Source organism: Delphinus delphis, chromosome 4 (assembly GCF_949987515.2).
Source record: "Delphinus delphis chromosome 4, mDelDel1.2, whole genome shotgun sequence".
In the NCBI taxonomy this organism is placed as follows: domain Eukaryota; kingdom Metazoa; phylum Chordata; class Mammalia; order Artiodactyla; family Delphinidae; genus Delphinus; species Delphinus delphis.
The window spans coordinates 76,122,143-76,142,649 of record NC_082686.1 but is presented as its reverse complement, the minus strand read 5'-3'; the positions used below and the strand labels follow the sequence as shown (position 1 = coordinate 76,142,649).

Below are 20,507 nucleotides of genomic sequence, written 5' to 3'. Positions count from 1 at the left end.
ATTTTTTCAAAGAAAATAAAGCTTTGTGCTTGGGATTTGTTTGGTCCTGGAAGTGACAGGTGCATTTATAATCAAGTTGAATCAAGAGTGACAAGGAGAAATACAACCAGATTTGTATTTCTGTATTTCTTTTGACAAGGGCATTCTTTTCCTAGAAGAGTAACATTCCTTTTTTCTCTTTAATTTAAATGTGTGTTACGTTCCAAGTATTTTGGTTAAACAAATATCTCTCGAAAATGTGTGTTCAAAATCCTTGCCTAGATGCATAACTTTTATTCTTTGCAACCAGTTAGACAAATTCCTCCATTTCATTTTCTGCTAACCTCCTGATAACAGAAACAGAATACTTGGTGAAGGACACGGACCACTATTGAAGAATAATGATTGTGTAGAGTGAGGGAAACTACAGTGACTTTGAAAGAATACAGCAACCAACGGCAAGGTCATTGAAGTGAGGGCCTAGAGTTTCTGCAAAGTGTATATATTTTAGGGAGTATTTGGAACAATACATGCTGGACGGTAGAGCTATAAGAGAAGTAACATGCTAAGTCTTCTCATTGATAATATCCATAAATCTACATATATTTTTTAACATTCTCTTTAGTTTTGTTTTGATTTGGATGTCTCTACACCATTCCTGATTTGTAGGACTAAGTAGATCTACTTTTTTCCAAGGCAATTGTATACCATTCAATTCTTCCCTAACGTTTTTCTAACACTTTAGTATTCCTAAATATGCATTTGCCTAGTCTTACACCGAGGTGTTTTTTTGGGGGAGGGGTGGGGGGACTACTTTAAGCCACTCACACAACCCTGTCTGTTGGAGCCATGGCTGTTAATTCTGTATTATTTCTCTATACCCCTTGAAAATTCAGCACATTACAAGTTTCATTCTATGCTCTAGGAGACAGACTGATTTTCAACTAGATTTATAAATGAGGATATATAGTAACAAACAATTCACTGGCTTCATAAGATAGTAAGTTAGGAATTTCACAGCCATGCCTCCCAATTCCTTGGTGAAGTTTGGAAAATGCTACATACAGAAAACTCTGGTAAGGTACAAAGACAAATACAGTTTGCTTTCACCAATTTCTTAGGATTTATTTCTTTATATAAAACCCCTCTTCCTTCTTTCCTGCTGCAAGAGATGGTATAAAACTCTCTAAGACAGCTAGACATGCACCTATACTCTCAAAGGTGTCCACAGAGTAAAAAATCAGACCAAAATGGTATGAGCACATAACTTATTTATCACTGCCTGGGCATGGCAATGACAAAGAATTCCTAAAAGTTACATCAGGCTTAAAACCTGAAATTTTTTTCTAAATGGCTAAAGAAAAAAAATGAGCCCCTGAATTAATACCTTTGAAAAAAACATGATATTCTCCTAGGAGAATCTGAAAGTCTTTTCAGGAAGGAATGAAATCAGCTAATAGCATTAAATTCAACATAAGGCTATCCTTTGCATGAAACAATCTTAAATATCGATTTCAAGAATAAAATTTTAAAGTTTTCTTGATGTTAAATGATTTCTGGCTATATACCTTATAGGCAATAGAAGAATCTATAATTCAGACATGTTCAATATCATGGTAAAAAAAAATCCTGGAAACAGAATGTAATTATGTGTCAATTCCAGATGTCCAAAGAAAATACAAATTCAAAACAAAACACACACCAGAGAATTATCCAGAGTTTAAGGTATTTAGGGTATTACATCGATTTGTAAGTTCAATTTTCCAAAACCCTCTTCTTTAAGGTAATAATTTTATTTCATCTTTATGATAGTTATGTTTTCATTACATTTAGCCCTCTATTAATAACAACACAGTTTATTTTAATGCTTGTGGAGTCTTGATTTATTTTTTCCTCTGCTTTTAGGTGTGCTAATCTTTGTGCATGTGCATTTTTCTACCACATTGCAACAGACAAGCTTTGGTTCAATTTTCTTATCCTACACAAAGAAAGATTTTGAGTGCAGAATCTTAGCCACTGGGTCTTGGGTTGCCATTTTATTTTCCTCTCCTTGGGTGGATTTATTGGAAGGAAATGGGTAAAGGGCAAGGGGAGAAAAGGAAGGGATGAGAGAGGGACGAAGGGAAGAGTTCTCAGCTATGTTGAATCTTGATTCACAACTTTGCCTCCATTCATGGTTGGTGTTCCGGAACTTTTCCTCGAACGCCCCTGTTTTTCTCCAATCTCATGTAGTGATGGCTCTCTGTACATACACACTGGAAGGCAAAAATCACATTAATTACTCTTTACAATAGTGGACATAAATTTCGCCTCAATAAACAGCTCAATTTTGACTTCATAATATTGTTCACTCTCATCACTAGCTCTTCTTCCTATGTGAAAATGAGTTTTAACTTAAAACATTTAATGGATACACATAATTCTCTTCTAGTTCTATCAGTCACAACCTTTTAAGTCTTCCCGAACGGCAAACACATGGGTAGTTTCTGTTCCTGTGTAGATAAGGCTTAAGTTTTTACTGTCTGCTAACCTATATAATAGGATTTTCATCTAGAGTTAGAGGAGACATTGGGAGTATAACATTTAAAGGGTAGAAAGAGATATTTTGTTTTTTAGCCTTTAGCCTGCAATCTTGGGAAAAAATTCTTATTTACATGATCCTAATCTTTACCCTACTGCAAGAAATATGACATTGTTTTATCAAATTGAAATATTTATTGCCAACTTTCAGGGTATTCATCTATAGTTATTCATCAGTAGGAAATGTGATTATGCAACCGTGAGATTTCAGTTCACATCTGTATAAACACTTCCTTTTATCTCTATTGTTTTGTCTGGCTCTAAAGCTCAGTCATCTGTGAATTATCGTGGCTCTTGCTAGATTATTGCATAGAAAGAAAAATGTTTTTCAATTCACAAAGATAAGATAGGATCTATTAGCGTATTGAGTCCATTAAAAGAGATTCATTTTACTGTTGTGAGACAAATGTGACTGTATATGAAATATTTACTTAAATATCAGGAGGTATTTTTATCTTTGACTTAGGAACAAATAGTTGCGTACTCCCATCTATTGAACAATCACTACAATACCTTGGTAATCTGAATGTTATTTCCAATCAAATTGCTTCTGCCGATGGGCTTTGCCCTGGAACTGGAGACCCGAGCGTGGCCATGAATAAAACAGATGTTGCATGGTGGTTAAGAGCACCAATTTGGGAGCCACACTGCCTGGTCTACATCCTTAGCCACTTTCTAGCTCTGTCTAATGGACACACAGTAAGCATCCAAAGATGTATAAGAAGAATGAATGAGCTGATCTCTTCATGAACATCATGAATAAAAGATTTCAGAGAACATACTGATAAATTGTTTTGGTTGAAGGTATATCCTAAATCCAAAACTAGATTAAGAGAGTTAAGATACAAGTAAGCTTCTCCTCAGACTCGTTCAGTGATGAAGAGATAGGTCTCTTCCAACATCTCAGTAGTAGGGCTTCTTAAATGTCCATGTGCATCTGAATCACCTAGGGGTATTGTTAAAATGAAGACTCTGATTCAGAAGGTCTATAGTGGGCTTGAGATTCTGCATTTTTAATAAGTGCCCAGGTGATGCGGATGCTGGCAAACCCACACTGTGGCCAGTACAAAAAATATATATAAAACATGTTTGTTAAGTATATTGTGCACGATTATTATACATATATATATATATTTTTTTTTTTTTCAATACGCGGGCCTCTCACTGTTGTGGCCTCTCCCGTTGCGGAGCACAGGCCCCGGACACGCAGGCTCAGCGGCCATGGCTCACGGGCCCAGCCGCTCCACGGCATGTGGGATCCTCTGAGACTGGGGCACGAACCCGTGTCCCCTGCATCGGCAGGCAGACTCTCAACCACTGTGCCACCAGGGAAGCCCTACATATATATTTTTAAATGAGATTTTAAAATATTTCAGTTATTGCACTGAATGGTCCCTCCGATATCCTCAAAGGACTAACTGCCTTTGGCCTCACTAGCAAAGTATACAGAGGAAACTAGAAAGAACTGATCCTGTAATTTTCAGATGGTGCCAGTAGGTAATTCAAGTTTCTACCTTTCTTTTACAAAAGACAGAAGATCCTTAAGATTCTACTGAAATCTTGAAATTCCTCAAGCCTAAGGTCTTTTACCTATATTTCTGTTATACACAAGTATTAAAATCCCCCAAATTAAAAAATATGTTTATATGTGCAAAATATAGCCATGTATTTATAACTGGTTAGTGCACAGGGGAACTCAGAAGTAATGAAGTGATTCAGATGGAAAGTTATTCATATGATGCCATAAAGCAGTTTTTCCCTACTCTGTCACCTTATCAGTTATGAAAATCCCCAGACCTGACTACTGACTGCTAAATCAGCCTCAAAGAATGAAAAAAAAATATTTAAAAATACACACAATAGATTTTGACATGCGAATTTCTTAAACTTCAACTTACAGGCACTTGAAGAATATTACTCTTTAATTTCCATTAAATAATATAGTTTATAGTTTTGTTTTTTGTTTGTTTTTGCGGTACGCGGGCCTCTCACTGTTGTGGCCTCTCCTGTTGCAGAGCACAGGCTCCGGACGCGCAGGCTCAGTGGCCATGGTTCACAGGCCCAGCCGCTCCGCGGCATGTGGGATCTTCCCGGACCGGGGCACGAACCCATGTCACCCTGCATCGGCAGGCAGACTCTCAACCACTGCGCCACCAGGGAAGCCCTAGTTTATAGTTTTTGTATCTGAATTTCTTACTGTTGCAATTTCTTTTTTGTTTCCTTGTATCATAGATTCTACTCAAGACATTTGTTTTTAACTTTTATCTTTTTTTTTTGCTATTTCTCACTTACACATAAAATACTTAAGTTATGACAACACAAAATGTTGCCATTATAATTATCATTGCAGATAGCTTTTCAAATAACTTAACCCTGCTGACCATCCTAGTATCAAGTCCCCATAGAGTTTTCCAAACTGGCATCTAAAATTTTTCAGTATTTCAAAAAGAACAAAACTCACTAGTGTCATAGAAAAATGTGCAACTTGCTCTTCTTCTCGGACAACTCAATCACTAATTTTCCAATATTTCCATTAAATGGAGTAATAAACTTCCAGGTTTTGAAAAATATATCTTCTTATATATCGTAGCTGGAAAATTAAGAGTAATTAAACCAATAGATTCAATTTAATTTCTTGGGCTTTAATTTTCCTTGTTATTTACAGACTCTCAGATGTCAGTAATACTACCTAACTTAAGAAGCTGACAAATAAAGGGGTATGAAACTCAATCAAGTTTTAGAATTAAACTGTAATTAAGAGACCATGATCCAATTAGAAAGCAAAGAAAGAAAGGACAAAACACTTCTCTTCAGGAATGTAACCTCCTTTGATAGTTGTATTAACACTCCATAACTGTGCTATTCTGTATGAATGGTACATAATAAAATGATGACACAAAATACAAGAAGAAAACAAGAAGGCATAAGTGTTCTATAAAGTGCATTATAAGCTCAAAACGTAAACCCAAATCACTGTGATGTACACAATAACCACAATCATAACCTCTTAAATAAACCTTTAATCCCGTCAATAAATCTATTTCAGAATTTTCAAAGCCATTTCATTTATTTATTTTTTATAGGCAAATCGTCTTTTAATGAACTGTACCAACAGACAGAATTTTACATTTAACCCTAACTGGGACTTGGACTTCTTCCCAGGCACTGAATGATCACAGAGAGACTAGACTGTAGTAGAGAACCCGAGCTGGCATTTGACTGTGAAGATTTTCCTGGATGCGGCTGGGGAGTGCCGAAACCTGCCCAAATGGATATTCAAAGCCATTGTAAACTGACCACCTCATTTGATAATTACAATAACCAGGTGAATAAAGTAGGCAAGAAACATAAAAGAAACTAAGCAACTTCCCTAAAGTCAGAGGGTGAGTAGTAGCAGAGCCAGATGGGAGTATAGGATTTCGAGGTCCTAGTCAAAAGTTTTTAATAAAAGCAGAAAAACAATTCATCAAATAAATGGTATAAATGACTGTCTTATACCAATGTTTAAGTTATTTCTGTATATTAATGTAGATCCAGGTTGGCTTCACCTCTACCAAATGTTCCTAATGTCATCCAAAAATGGTAATGAAAACAAATTCGGGATGCCTATTATAAAAATAAATAACAAGTGTTGGCAAGTAGGTGGAGAAACTGGAACCATTGGACATTGCTGGCAGGAATTTAAAATGGACAGCCACTGTGAAAAACAATATGGTGAGTTCCTCAAAAAATCAAGCATAGAATTACCGTATGATCCAGAAATTCCACCTCTGGATATACACCCAAGAGAAAAAAAAGCAGGGATGTGAACAGGTATTCGTACACCCGTGTTCAAGGAAACATTACTTACAATAGCCAAAAGGTGGAGCACATTTGGTTGGTTGAACAAATGAACAGATACACAAAATGTGTTATATACATACAATGAAATATTGTTCAACCTTAAAAAAGAACAAAGTCCTGACACAAACATGGATGAACCTTGAGGAACTAAGGCTATGTGAAATAAGCTAGGCACAAAAGGACAAATATTTTATGATTCCATTTATGTGACATACCTAGAGTAGTCATTAATAGAGACAGAAAGTAGAATGGTGGTTGCTGGACACTGAGGGAAGGGAGGATGGGAGTAAATACTTAATGGATGCAGCATTTCAGTTGGGGAAGATGTAAAAGTTTTGGGGATGGATGGTGGTAATGGCTGCACAACACAGGAATGTATTTAATGGCATTGAAATGTACTCTTTTTTTTTTTTCTTAATTGGAGTATAATTGTTTCTCCCTTTGGGATTCCAATTAGATAAGTATTATATCTTCTCACTCCTTCTTCTGTATATCTTGGACTCTGTGATATTTTCTATCTCCTCTGCCCTTTTGTCTACATTCTCAAGAATTTGTTTTTTAGATCGCAGTTCTTTATTTTTTTATTGGAGTATAATTGCTTTACAATGTTGTGTTAGTTTCTGCTGTACAATGAAGTGAATCAGCTATAAGTATACATATATCATCTTCCTCTTGGACCTCCCCCCCATCCCACCCATCTAGGTCATCACAGAGGACCGAGCTGAGCTCCCTGTGCTATACCGCAGGTTCCCACTAGCTATCTATTTTACATACGGTAGTGTATTAATGTAAAACCTATTCTCCCAATTTATCCCACTCTCCCCTTCCCCTACTGTGCCCACACATACGTTCTCTATGCTTGCATCTCTATTCCTACCCTGCAAATAGGTTCACCTGTACCATTTTTCTAGATTCCACATATATGTCTTAATCTAAATATTTGTTTTTCTCTTTCTGACTTACTTCACTCTGTATGACAGACTCTAGGTCCATCATTGCAGCATTATTTACAATAGCCAGGACATGGAAACAACCTATATGTCCATCAACAGATGAATGGATAAAGAAGATGTGGTACATATAAACAATGGAATATTACTCAGCCATAAAAAGGAACAAAGTTGGGTCATTTGTAGATGGACTGAGAAATGTACTGTTAAATTGGTTAAAATGGTAAATTTTATGTTGTGTATATTTTATACAACATAATTAACAATTATAAAAAATCACACACACAGAAACAAACACCCTGAGTGTAAGCTATAAACAAAGAAGTGACTATTAAGCCAGAGATGTCCTATTTGCATGGGAAGAGCCAAAAACTCCCCAACAGTCAACAATATTAGTCTTAGGACTGTTCTGTGAAAGAGAGAATTGAGATATACTGAGGGTACAGGGTTGGTGAGAGGATAGGAAAATCTGATGAGAACATCCTAGGACTGTGCTACCTAATACCGTATCCATTTTGCCATGTGTGATCATTGAGCACTTAAAATGTGGCTGGTCCTAATCCAGATGTGCTAGAAGTATAAAATAAATACTGAATTTCAAAGACCACACAAAAATTAAATATCTCAGTAATAATGCTTCATATTGATTATATATTGAAATGACATTTCGAATATACTGGGTTGAATACATTATTAAAATTTATTTCATATGTTTGTTTTTATTTTTTAAATATGATTACCAGAAAAGTTTAAATTACACATGTAGCTTGTATTATATTTCTGTTACACAGTGCTGTCTTAGAAGTTTGCTGTTCTCTGGAAAAGAAGTGTCTTGATTAGAGTCAAAGTTATCAATTACTATATGATGGGGAGGGGAGTTGAGGAAACTTCCTGAACTGACTGGACCTGACCTCCATAGGCAAACTTAGGAGAGACAGAGTATCTTAGATTTCTTTGATGGAATGAACTGGTTCACAAAACATTTATTGGCCCTTTTAACTTGGCTTAACTATTAATAATATTGTATCATTTTGATTCTATTACTGTCTTTTCATTTCTTTCTTTCCTCAAATTCCAGTTACTCTTTTGCTGACTAATATCCAGAGATGAATTTGTTTCAGCATTAATTTGTTCATTTATTTTATGAACAGGTACAAATTACTTTGTACAAGGCGCTCTGCTAGATTCTGCGGCGACTGCAAGAAATGCTCTCTTGATTCCTTGCCCTCAAGGAGCTCAAGGCTAAGAAAGAGAGCACAGGCGTTCACACAGATCACAGGGTAGAAAGGGCCATAGCAGAGTTTCCTGGAAATGAGTTTATAAAATAGTTCTTTGATGTTGATTTAGCCTTGAAGGATGCAGAAGATTTAGAGAAATGGATGAGCTACTAAATAAGAATGAAGGGATGAAGCGCAGGTTGTATAAGAGAAACAGTGACCAGTTGAAGGATGGGGTAAAACTGAGAGGTGGCGAGAGATGAGAGTGACAGGGACAACTTGAATCAGACCTCCTGAATCCAGGCCAGAGGATTTAAGCCATGATCCTGATACAATCAGACTTGATTTGTTAGTGAATGAACAGTTAATAATATGTCCATCAAGTATATGAGTGTATAGGGAAAAATCTATTTATTCAATCTCTTTATCTAGAAAAATGTCTATGTTTACATGACATTCATAGCCAGTCAGGGTAGTCAAGAAAAATCAAACTGAATCTTACTGCATAGATTACATAAGAAATCATTGGCAGCGTTTCAATCCTTTATGAGTTGTTCTGATGCCTTGCAAACACCGTCTTAATTTCTTAGGAACAAACTTAGCTGGGCGCCATGATGTATGAGACCAGCTGCTTATCTCCTATACAGTTGGCTTTCTGTATCTGTGGGTTCTACATCCTCAGAGTCAACCAACTGCAGGTTGGAAAATATTCAATTAAAAAATTCCAGAAAGTTCCAAAAAGCAGAACTTGAATTTGCCCTGCTCTGGCAACTATTTACATAGCATTTACATTGTATTAGGTATTATAAATAATTTAGAGATGATTTAAAGTATACAGGAGGATGTGTAGGTTATATGCAAATACTATGCCGTTTTATATAAGGGACTTGAGCATCTGCAGATTTTAGTATCCACAGAGATTCCTGGAACGAATCCCCTGCAAATACTGAGGGATGACTGTACTCAACATCTAACACATTTCAAACACCACGACTCTGACTGCAATTGAAAAGTGGGGCTCTCTTTGTTAAGCTAACTAACATGTTGAGAATGGTTATCCTTTTGTTTTGGGGGAAGCGTAATTTAGCTTAGCACTTAAGACGACTAAACAAACAACAAATGATAAATCAAGAATTACTAATCCCGCAAATGAGACTCCTATATACTGTACAGTAAAATTTGGAGTTCTGGTATTAATTTCCAATCATATACTACTAAGCAATTCTGAGAAACCTCTAAGAAACATTTCCAGGGAACTGTTGAGATTCTGATCTTCAACAATTATATAAATTCTATAGCTCCTAAATTGTGCTTCTCAAATTATTACTGTCCCATACAAGATTAAGTTTTTTTCTTCCCATTAATAAGTTCCTTATTAGTAATTGCAAAGAACCCTAGTCTCTTGGTTTGCAGTAGTTCAAAGGACTAAAATGTTATTTAAGTAGGGGCTTTTCCATCACTTTCTTTTACTATAAGCTATTATTTCATTAGAAACTAGAGTTTTTAGTCAATGCTTTAGAAGTTTTTAAAAATCCTTGAATATTTTCTTCCCAAGTGCTCTGTTTTATGCATTCTGGGGCACTATAGCTATGAGAGCAAAGTTTGATATTCTAGTTATTTTGATGAGGAGTCATTTCCAAATTGAGAATAAAGTGAAAAAACAAACAAAAAATCCAACTCCCTATCATTCTTGTCCTCCCAGCTCCGCACACCTGTTTCACAGAAACTCAGGTTCAGTGCCACTGCAGATTTAACAACCGGAAACCAATCCAGTGAGGGGAACTTGGGATATAACTCTATTTCTCATTCAGGACCTTGTGGGCTCCACTTGTGATACAGGCTTTACTTTCAGTGGGCATGATTTAATGGCCAGCTGTTGGTATGGAACTGGTTTCTAACTGTGTTTCTTTCTGATTTAATTTTATACTATCTTTCCAACGAAGTTTCAATATCCAAATTTCAAGAATGTTCAGTGTCCTGATAATGCAATACTTTCATGATTCACAACATTATCTCTCTTTCATTTGGCTCTTCTGGGTTGTCCTGATCCTATTTCTTGCCCTCTTTCCTCTTTAAAGTATGAAAAAATATACTTGCTCTTTTTTTCAGCCCACAGAATATTTTTCTTATTCTAACATATGTGGTATCATAATAGTTTTGGATAAATGGTAAAAAGGAGATAATGCTCTGAAAAGGGAAGTATTGCAGTATGGCTCTTTAGATCTCTTTCTTCAAATCAGTTTTCTATTTTTCCTCTATTCTGATATATGTTTCCATTTCTTCCTCTTCTTCCCCCTCCCCCCCTTCTTCCTTCACGTCTTCCTTTTCTTCTGAATGTTTCCTTTTTTTCATGTTTTGACTTTTCTTGATTTATAGTATATTGAAGCAGAGGGATTTATCCCAGCTTTCAGAATAAGAATGAGGTAGAGATTTCATGAGAGAATATTCTTCCTCATTTGCAGACACAAGGACAAGCGCGGATTTCTAATAACACAGCCAACGTTACGTATTACCTTAAGACATAGCATCTGCTAGGAATCCCCAGTTCATCCCTTTAATGTGAACGGAACACACTCGTATGATGGACCCTAGTCACTTAGTGACTTGGTGTAGTGAAGGCTGTCATTTTCACAGCTGCCTGAGATGCAGTGGTCCATTTTTCTATAGAAAGCCCTGCAGTCCTGTTATCAAATAAAATGCTACCCTTGGTCATAACAAGACCATAAGCTACCAACCTTGTAATAATATATGGTATTTGCTCAACTTATTTTTTGCTTTACTTTTAAATGCAAGATTGTGCCATTAGAAAAGAAAAGGGCCAAATACATATCACTGGGCTTTGAAGTCTTATTAAAAATAAATCCATCCTCTCTTTGTAAGATTAGTTATGGGTCTTTCCAGGGCAGGCTTTCCACTTATTATTTTTCCATTATATTCTTTCACTGGTACCTCTGCTGCAAATGCAGTTATCAGAATAGGCAGGCGTCCCTTGCCATTATAATAACTCAGATTCCCTGTTTGCAACTTTTAATGTTCAACAATCAGTTTTATGTTAGTTATCATAAATTTCTCTTGGAAAACTTAAACTAAAATAATGCCTTTCTTAAAAGTATGAAAAAGTGACATCTCAGGGGTTGCTGTTATTTATAAATCAAACAACAATAATAAACCAGGTTTCAGGTACCATCCCGGGGTATTCTCCTTCTAAGTAGCCACTGTCCTCTTAATCATAGCTAATATTAACTGAGCACTTGCTAAACATCTGCACTTTATATACAGTAGGTTTATTTTAAATGACCCTAAAAGGTGGATACTTTAATTGACCTCTTTCACAGTAAAGGAAACTGAAGAGCAAAAAGGGTAGTTTGTTCAAAGTAGTGCACTGACACAGGCAAAATCTGCATTCAAATTCATGTGTGATTAGCTGCAGGGTTCCTGCCCTAAGGGTATAGCCAAATAGTTTAAAGAGTTTGGAGAAAAACAACACTTCATTGCTTGGTCTCAGTCAAAGTCTTGACCCCAAACCTCTGGGGTGCTCAGCAGTTCGTGGAGTCCTATTACGTTTTTCTACCCAATTTCCTTTCTCATTCTTCCCAAGTGACTATTCCATACTTCTCTTCCGTCCTCAAACTTTGAAAACTGCCTCAGACCCTCCTCAGACTCAGTAATAGGCTTGCCTTCTTTTCTTTTCTCTTCTTGTCTTTTCTTCTCTTTTTCTCCCTCTCCCTTTATCCTTTCCTCCTTTCTTCCCTCCCTTCCTTCCTTTTCATCAATAAACTACCATGCTTTGTACTTCCCTTAGAAAAGAAATGCAGAAAAGTTTTCATATTTCCACCACAAAAGTTACCAACCCTCACACATCTGCTCATACATGTTCTGGCTCCCTGCTTGTTAAAATGCATGAACTCTTCCTGTTTCTATTTAAATCTAGCCCTCCCCTTGCCATGTGTGTCCTTGATCCCATCCCCGCTGGTCAGTGTTATTCAGTGACCCTCTCTCCTATAATACCAATTTTCACTTCTCTCCCATCAGTCTATAAACACATTGTAACAGTTTTAAACAAATAAACCTCACCATGCAACCACCATGTTTCTCTCCACCTTGGGACCCATTTCTCTACCTCCCTTTTATAACAGAAGTGTCATTTAATATTATTTTCTTCTTTTCTTTACCTCCTGTTATAACTTGAATCTACTCCAATTAGACTTAGTGCCCACTACTTCACTGAAATCACTCCAGTCAAGTCACTGTTGAACGTATGTTCCAATCCCAATGGTCATTCTCATTCACCAGCTTGCTGGACGCTCTAGCAGTATTTGGTAATGGTAACAGTTCTTGTCTTAGTTTTGCTTCTTTCTAGCTGAATGGACCTGGGTGAGTTATGTAACCTCTCTTAAACTCAGTTTCCTCATGTTTAAAATTGGAAATTTTAATCTGCATCCTTCCAAATGTCAGTGACTATCAAATGATACCCCTGTTAAGGGCGAATGTTGAAAATAACAACAAATCATCCAAATGTAAAGTAGTACAACTGCTACTAATGATTACTTTTATATTACTGCTGGATTCTTGTAAATCATTTAAAAATTGAAAATTCTGATAGTTATGGAAGAACTAGGTGTAAATCTTTAAGTGTCAACAGTACTCTGGAATTGAGAGCTGGAAAACTTGAGTGGAGGGCAATTGTAGTTGCTGACAGATTCTGTTTTCCAAATGGAGGCAAGATAACTCCAGTTTCTAATAAAACTCATAAATGACACTTTATAAAGAACCTTCATGCTAGTTGAGACACAGATGTAGAGAACAAACGTATGGACACCAAGGGGTGAAAACCGCAGTGGGTGGGGATGATGGTGTGATGAATTGGGCGATTGGGATTGACATGGGATTGACGGATGTGTATAAAATTGACGACTAATAAGAACCTGCAGTATAAAAACAAACAATCAAACAAAAACAACTAACACTAAACTTTCTTTGGGTTATTTGTATGGAAATATGTTAATATAAACGTTTCAGACATTACATGAAATTTCTAAAAATCTTACATGTTCTGGTATAGTGTTATAAGTCATAATTCTAATTATTTAAAACGTATATCTCAGAAATCACTAAATTTCCTTGTCAATTGAAAAAATAAAAATAAAAAAATAAAACAAAACAAAAAAAAGAACCTTCATGCTCTATCAGTTTCCATCAAAGAAGAATGAAATATGACTAATATTTTTATTACTACCAACTTAATCAAATTTTCCTTGGCCCTCTGTAATCTCCAAGTGGAAAGGTTAGATTGCTCTGTTAGTTAATGGACCATTAAAGAAATTTAATTGTCTTAATAGCAGATCATGGAAGGGTGTGAGAAATTAACAGGAAGCAATTTCACACCTTAATTAATGTCACATAGAATCCCTTTTGGAACTGTAGCAGAACTTTATGTGCTGGTTCAGAACGTATTGTCAAAAGGATGCACCCAGTATGCCGTAAATATTTATTATAAAGAGTTAAGAGACACTGTGAACAAAAAGATCTATATCTTCATTTAGAAAGAGATCAGAAGCAGTATTTGTGTGCAAGAGATAGATACAGAAGAAGAATATGTCAGGGAGAGGTAGGAGGGCTTTATTAAAGACTAAATTCAAAGCCAGGAAAAAGCTGCTTTGAATGAGTTAACTGGTTTGGGGAAAGAAGGTGTCACAGGCTGGCAGAGATCCCAAACTCAAAAGGTGGAGAGAGAGATGCTGCTATTATCTTTTCTGTAATAGAAACATTCAAGAGCATCAAAAGTATGTTTTTACTCCATCTTTTTGTTTTTGTCTTTTAGTATGGTTGGGTCCAAAAGAGGATTTTGGAAAACAAACCATCTAGTTCTCTTTCAAGTTAACTGAAATAAAAACATCAAAGTAATTTGCCAGGGCTTCCCTGGTGGCGCAGTGGTTGAGAGTCCGCCTGCCGATGCAGGGGACACGGGTTCGTGCCCCGGTCCGGGGGGATCCCGCATGCCGCAGAGCGGCTGGGTTCGTAAGCCATGGCCGCTGGGCCTGCGCGTCTGGAGCCTGTGCTCCGCAACGGGAGAGGCCACAACAGTGAGAGGCCTGCGTACCGCAAAAATAAATAAATAAATAAAATAATTTGCCATTAGTATCTTCCTGATAGGAGTTTTACAAAATCAGGACTCCTGATTTATTCACTTCTTTGGTGTTTTAGTACAAAGGTTTTGAAGAAATTATTATTTTCCCTCCAAATTCAATTTTCATTGTCTCTAATACTTTATTCAATACCACGCCTCACAGCCTTTCTCTAGTACATAACACAGTAACACAATGTCCAATTTCCAAGGGAAAATGAAAAAGGCTCTTTGCATTGATCTGACAGATTTGAGAGATCCAACTTTCTTACAATGTCAATCTTCATATTATTCCTGTGAAATAGATGGAATTTATAATCAGTTGCATCTCCAGAGACTACCTAGGTTGAAGTAAAAAATTATTTTTGCAAAATTACTTAGCAAATCATTGGTAAAATTTTTATTAGAAGAATTAGACATTTGTTTATCCTTGACTAATTGATTATTATCAAGTTACTCTTTCTTAGTGATCAACGGGGTACAATAGTTGGTATTACCTCCACTAGCTCCGTATAGTAATTTAACCCAGCACTAAAGTACAACCATCCTAATAGCAGTAGGAAAGGTAATTAAATATATTAATGTGTTTAATATATTTAATTCCATGGTGTCAGAGTGACAATTTACTCTATATTAGATTAGGCTTAGTCCAATATATAGATCATACTAATTTGAATACATTTAAATAATGGCCTACAGCCAGACTGGATCAAAATGAGCACTGAAACAGCAAATTCAGTTTAGAACACTGAGTCTCGAACCTGGTTGCCATCAAAATAACTTGGACAATAAAATCAGAATCCTTTGGAGATTCAATCTGAGAATTGGTAGCTTTTAAAAGCACTCCAGATGGTTTTGATACTGATGTTTGGGAACCAATGATCTACATTATATACTGCTGAGACTTCAATTAGGTTCTATTAGCTTGAAGCAACAGTTCTAACAGACAGAAAGGGTAATCTGTAACTGTCCTAAAGTTGTGTGAGTGTATGTGCATGTTGTGTTAGTCTTATCTTCCCACTAGAAAATAAATTGGTAGAAACTGGTTAGGTGTTCCTTTAGTCCAAGTTTAATATTTCTGTAGCAATGGCTCGCAATTGATGTTTACTAATTTCACTTTGGAAATGTATTTCTCACTCCAGGATTAAGTTCTTGAAGCTTAAATCTTGGAAAGCGCACATATTCTTTTCAGGGGGAAGGAACTAGATTCTGAATATCCAACCACTTGCAAGAGCTGAGCAATGAACTCCTTGAAGGAGGAGGGAGGAGAAAAGGCAGAGATTGTTTCTTGTTCTTTGTCAGAGAGTATTTGGCTGGTGTATCTGAAGCTAAAGGGGGAGGTCACCATCCAGACAATTAAATCTGGGGGAGTTACTTATCTGTGGTGTGAACAATGCTCTGAATGGACAAAACTGGGAATGGTGAAGCCTGCACTGTTGTCTTAAATTCCAGGGGAGGGTAAGTAAAAGTTGATGTGCAATGTACGTGGTAATGGGTTTAAATATCAAGTCCATCCATCTGTCTGAATAGATGCCCTTGCAACCCCTTATTAACACTGCCTGTGTTCTAAACACAGGATGGAGGGTGAAGCTGTGAAGGGAAAGGGGCTGGTGGGTTATTATTATCATGCAACCAGTGCATGACTTAAAGATCCTCACACTGACGGAGCTTAATTTTGGGAATCCTGACATTCAAAATGACATCGCCATCAGGACTGGGAAAAAGGCAGAGCTATTTGAAAAACAAAAACAAAACGAGAGTGGCACTCAAAGCTGGACATAGCCAAGGTCGCTAACAATTGCAGAGCCGCAGAACCAGCCCTGGACAGCAGGTTTCTAGATTTGGTTTGTGAGACAATAAAACTTTGTATGATTAAGCTGCTCTTAACATGGGTTTTGTGTCGTACACAACCAAACCTAATTCTAACATATACAACTAGGAATGTCTGGTTTTCTTTTCCCACATTTGTACTCAAATGCAGCAAATATGAAGAATTAAGGCAGCTCTCAAACTCGGAACATGGTAATTGTATACATTTCTCTTAGAAATATGTACATGATCATACAGACTCAAGAAGAAGCTTGATTAGCCAAAATGCAGACAGAAGTCATGATCAGGAGGGTAGGTTACAGGTGTTTCTTCTTTTTTGGGGGGGGAGGGATTTAGTATGAAATGCATTATTCATAAAAGGAATAAACAAAACACAAGGATTTTTTACTTTTCCTTTATACTCTCCTGAATTTTCCAAAAATTGTTAATGAGCATGCACTACTTTTATTACAACAAAAAAATCAACTTAAATGCACAAATAAAAATGGTGCAATAGTTTTAATAGTTTACTTACTCTGCACCTGGAGTGTTTTTGTCTACCTAATCCCCACCTCTCATCTCAAATGTTCTGAACCTGACCTAGCCCTGAAGGTATGTTTCAGTATCAACTTTCCAATATCTTCCTTTTGGTGGAAGTGCTGGCTCTTTCTATAAATCCCAATATCATTTCCAGCAACATTTAGTCCATCACTTTTTACATTATACTACTGCCATTAGTAAACATACTTCATATCTCCAAGAATATTATAAAGTTTCCTGGAGAATACAGTTCTTCTTTGTCTTTATACTTACCTATGTGTTCATTTGTTCATTCACTTGTTCACTTATTCAATTGACAATGATTATTGGATATCTCTCTATGATATGCCAGGTATTGTACAAGATACAAGGAGATATGAGAAAAATAAAACATTCTGTCATTTAACAAGTGATCTAATTATGGATAAGAAGAGACAGAGTGGTAAATAGGTGAATTTAATACAATGTGATAATTTCTAGAAGAGAGAACAAGATACAATAATAAGGTGACAGAATATTTAATTCTACTTGAAGAAAGTCAGGGAGGCCGTCATAGAAGTATTAACTCTTGAATTAATTCTTTACAAGGACTGATAGGCATTCTCCAGGCACATGAATGGAAATTTTGAGGACAGAAGGGCAAAAAAAAAAAAAAAGTACATAAAGCTCAAAATAGTAAAAATGTATTACAAGTAGTAAAAATGTAGAACAGAAGAAAGTTCTGTTTTGTGTGGTTAAAAGCACAGGGTGTGAGGGGAGGCTTGAGAAAGACTAGGAACTTTGAATGTCACATTTCCCCCCAGTGCTCTGAACATAGTATTGATTTAACAAATGTTTGCTGACTGTTTCAGTCATAGGTAATCTGCAGCAGGCACTGTGTCCCTACACTGGTGGACTTGACCATACCTTATAGATATTTAGCGGACAGTAAGCCTGGCTAAATCACAGAATAGCAATGCACTGCCTCAATTTTCTCATTTCTTTGGATGAGGAAGCTGAACTAATGTCTTAAGTGATTATAATGTGACTTTTAGAGAAGAGTGTTATGTTGGTAAATGTTCACTCCACTGCTGCTTTCTTAGCCTGTATTAAAAAGCTTGACTGAATACAGAAAATGTGGTTACCTCAATGGGAGATTCTCATCCTGCTTAGGGAACAAGTTGCCAAAAATGGGTTTCCTCAGCATGAAACTATTTATTCCACTGATCAATTGAAATAAATGAACACTATGTTAAATGGTCAAGGGAGGGGAAGTTACAGGCTCAGGTAAGAGGGATAAAATTTTAAAACTGTAATATTTATTAGCACAGTAAATTGAATATTATTTTCTTTCCTTAAAAAATACAAATAAAAATTAATACATTATATTATGAGATTTGTTCACAAAGATGTAGAAATTAGGATATAAACATATTTCTAAAAGACTTGTAAAAACTTTAAAGCATTATAATAGTACTACTGGTTTTTTCAAGAGTGTAGCCTGAGAAATTAAATTATTGTGTTTAATAAAGAAGGGAATTACATTCCAAATGGTCACTACCACTATTTTTCTACTTTCAAGAACTTGCTAGCCTCTATATTCAAGCAGTGTTTTCTAAGTGTCAAGTATTTTTAATGGAATTTTATTTTTTGATAGGAAGAGGTACTATTGTGTTTTCTGAATCTTTGTTCTGATCTGTTGTATGACAAACAATCTACTGAGTGAAAGGAAAAGGGGTGGAACTGGCATCAACACACAGGTCAGGGTCTAAAGAAAAGAAGCTTGTCTTGTACCTTCAATAGGTTTTGGTACAAAATGTGATGAGGGCTTGGTTTTCTTCACTCTGTTCCCCTTCATAATTTGACCTTCCTTATTGAGTCCCAGAAACCATGCTCGGCCTGATTCTTGCTGACGGTACAGTGTGGAAGAATAGATCACATAGTAGTTTTCAAACACAGATTCCTTAAATTTGCATTCTGGAGTGAAAACATCCTGCAGGAAAAAAAAAAGAAGATACAAAAGAGAGAAAGGATTTAATAATGAATCAGCAAATATTTAAATCCAATGAGCCTGAAATATAGGTTCCCTGTTAAGAAAAAATGAGAAATAATTGCACATAATTTCTATTAGCATTTGGTTTAAAGATTTATCATACAAAATCAAGAAATGAGATTTCCTTTCTAAACAACCTTACTCCACAGAACACAACTGTCAGGCTTGAATAATTTCGGTTAATATCACTCAAGACTGTGCCCATGTCCACGCTCTGATCTCAGTTTAATGTTTTTTAAATTGAAGAGACTAGCCATTGTGCATTTTTGTGGCCCTTAGCATGTAAAATGTAACCCTGGGAATCAAAATATAACACAAACACAGCACACACAGGCTCAGCAGACATTTTTGAAGGGACTACCCTATATGTTCACAAATCTATGAAATACTCAAAGCTTGTTCCATAAAATCACTAGTATACTACCTCTTTGCTTAACGTCAGTAACTTTCCTGTTAATTTCTTTGAAACTTTTTTTTTTTTACTTAGTAATTAAAATTTCAGGTAAAAATATCAGGAAAAAGTAGTAGAAAAATTTTACTACTATACTGTATGATCTCCAGTGAAACATATGAGAGTTTTAGTTCAAGAAGGAACCTTAAAAGTCCTCTACCTCACCTTCACCGTTTGATAAGTGAGACAACCAAAAGGTTATATGATTAATACAAAGTTAAACAACAACAGCAAAATTACTGCATCAATGCCAGAACTCACATTTATTGCTTCACAATCACTGCCTCTCAAGTTCACCTTTTCTGCCTGAGTCTTGTTCAGTGACTTACAATGAGATTTTATAATCAATACAATAAAATCAAATCCTAACATGTCAAATGAACAAAATGTATTTCATGGAAAGAAGAAATTCCTCCCCTTCAAAGAAAAGCAGAAGAAAAACAAATGTGATAGCATCTTCTCAGCTACAAGTAAATAAGAATCCTACATGTCAAACGTATTCACAATAGTCACTGCTGTCTTCACTAAGTGCTAGAAGAATCTCTTCCTTGTAACACTTTCAGTGAAAGGCCCCAGTGATTTAATGCAGTTACACCTGGAGTTAAGTTACTGAGGAATATGTGGGAGTAAAGCTGTTGAAACCATGTCCTTGGAGGTGATTCTTGCAGACTAATCCCCTGGCTTCACTTCCAGGGAGCTACGGTGATGCATCTGTGGAGACAGATGAAGGTCTTCAGGGATAAAGAAACTGCTGAAAGGACTCTGTTGATTTTAAATGGTTCAAAAGTTATAGACCCAAAAAAATGAGACAAAAAATATGGGATGGGAGATGGAAATGTGGTTGTACCCATTAAAATAATAATAGTAGTAATAATAATAATATTTCAATAATAATAATTATATTGATAATAAAAATATGATGTCACAGAATACTCTCTAGTTACTCTAAGTTTTAAGTAAACTTAGTGGCTTAAGAACCAGA

At 36.1% G+C, this 20,507-nt stretch overlaps 1 protein-coding gene across 3 annotated transcripts in view; it reads right to left on the bottom strand.

The window, feature by feature from the left end:
- Positions 1-913: 913 nt before the first annotated feature.
- The window catches only part of FGF12 (fibroblast growth factor 12), a 554,165-nt gene continuing 534,571 nt past the window's right edge, over positions 914-20,507 (bottom strand). For all 3 annotated transcript variants that reach the window (XM_060010936.1, XM_060010935.2, XM_060010934.1), the window contains 2 exons: positions 18,816-19,014; positions 914-2,234 (listed from right to left, as the gene is read on the bottom strand). In XM_060010936.1, coding sequence (XP_059866919.1) covers positions 2,116-2,234; positions 18,816-19,014 — 318 coding nt within the window. In that variant the 3' untranslated portion in view covers positions 914-2,115. The remainder of the gene's footprint in view (positions 2,235-18,815; positions 19,015-20,507) is intronic.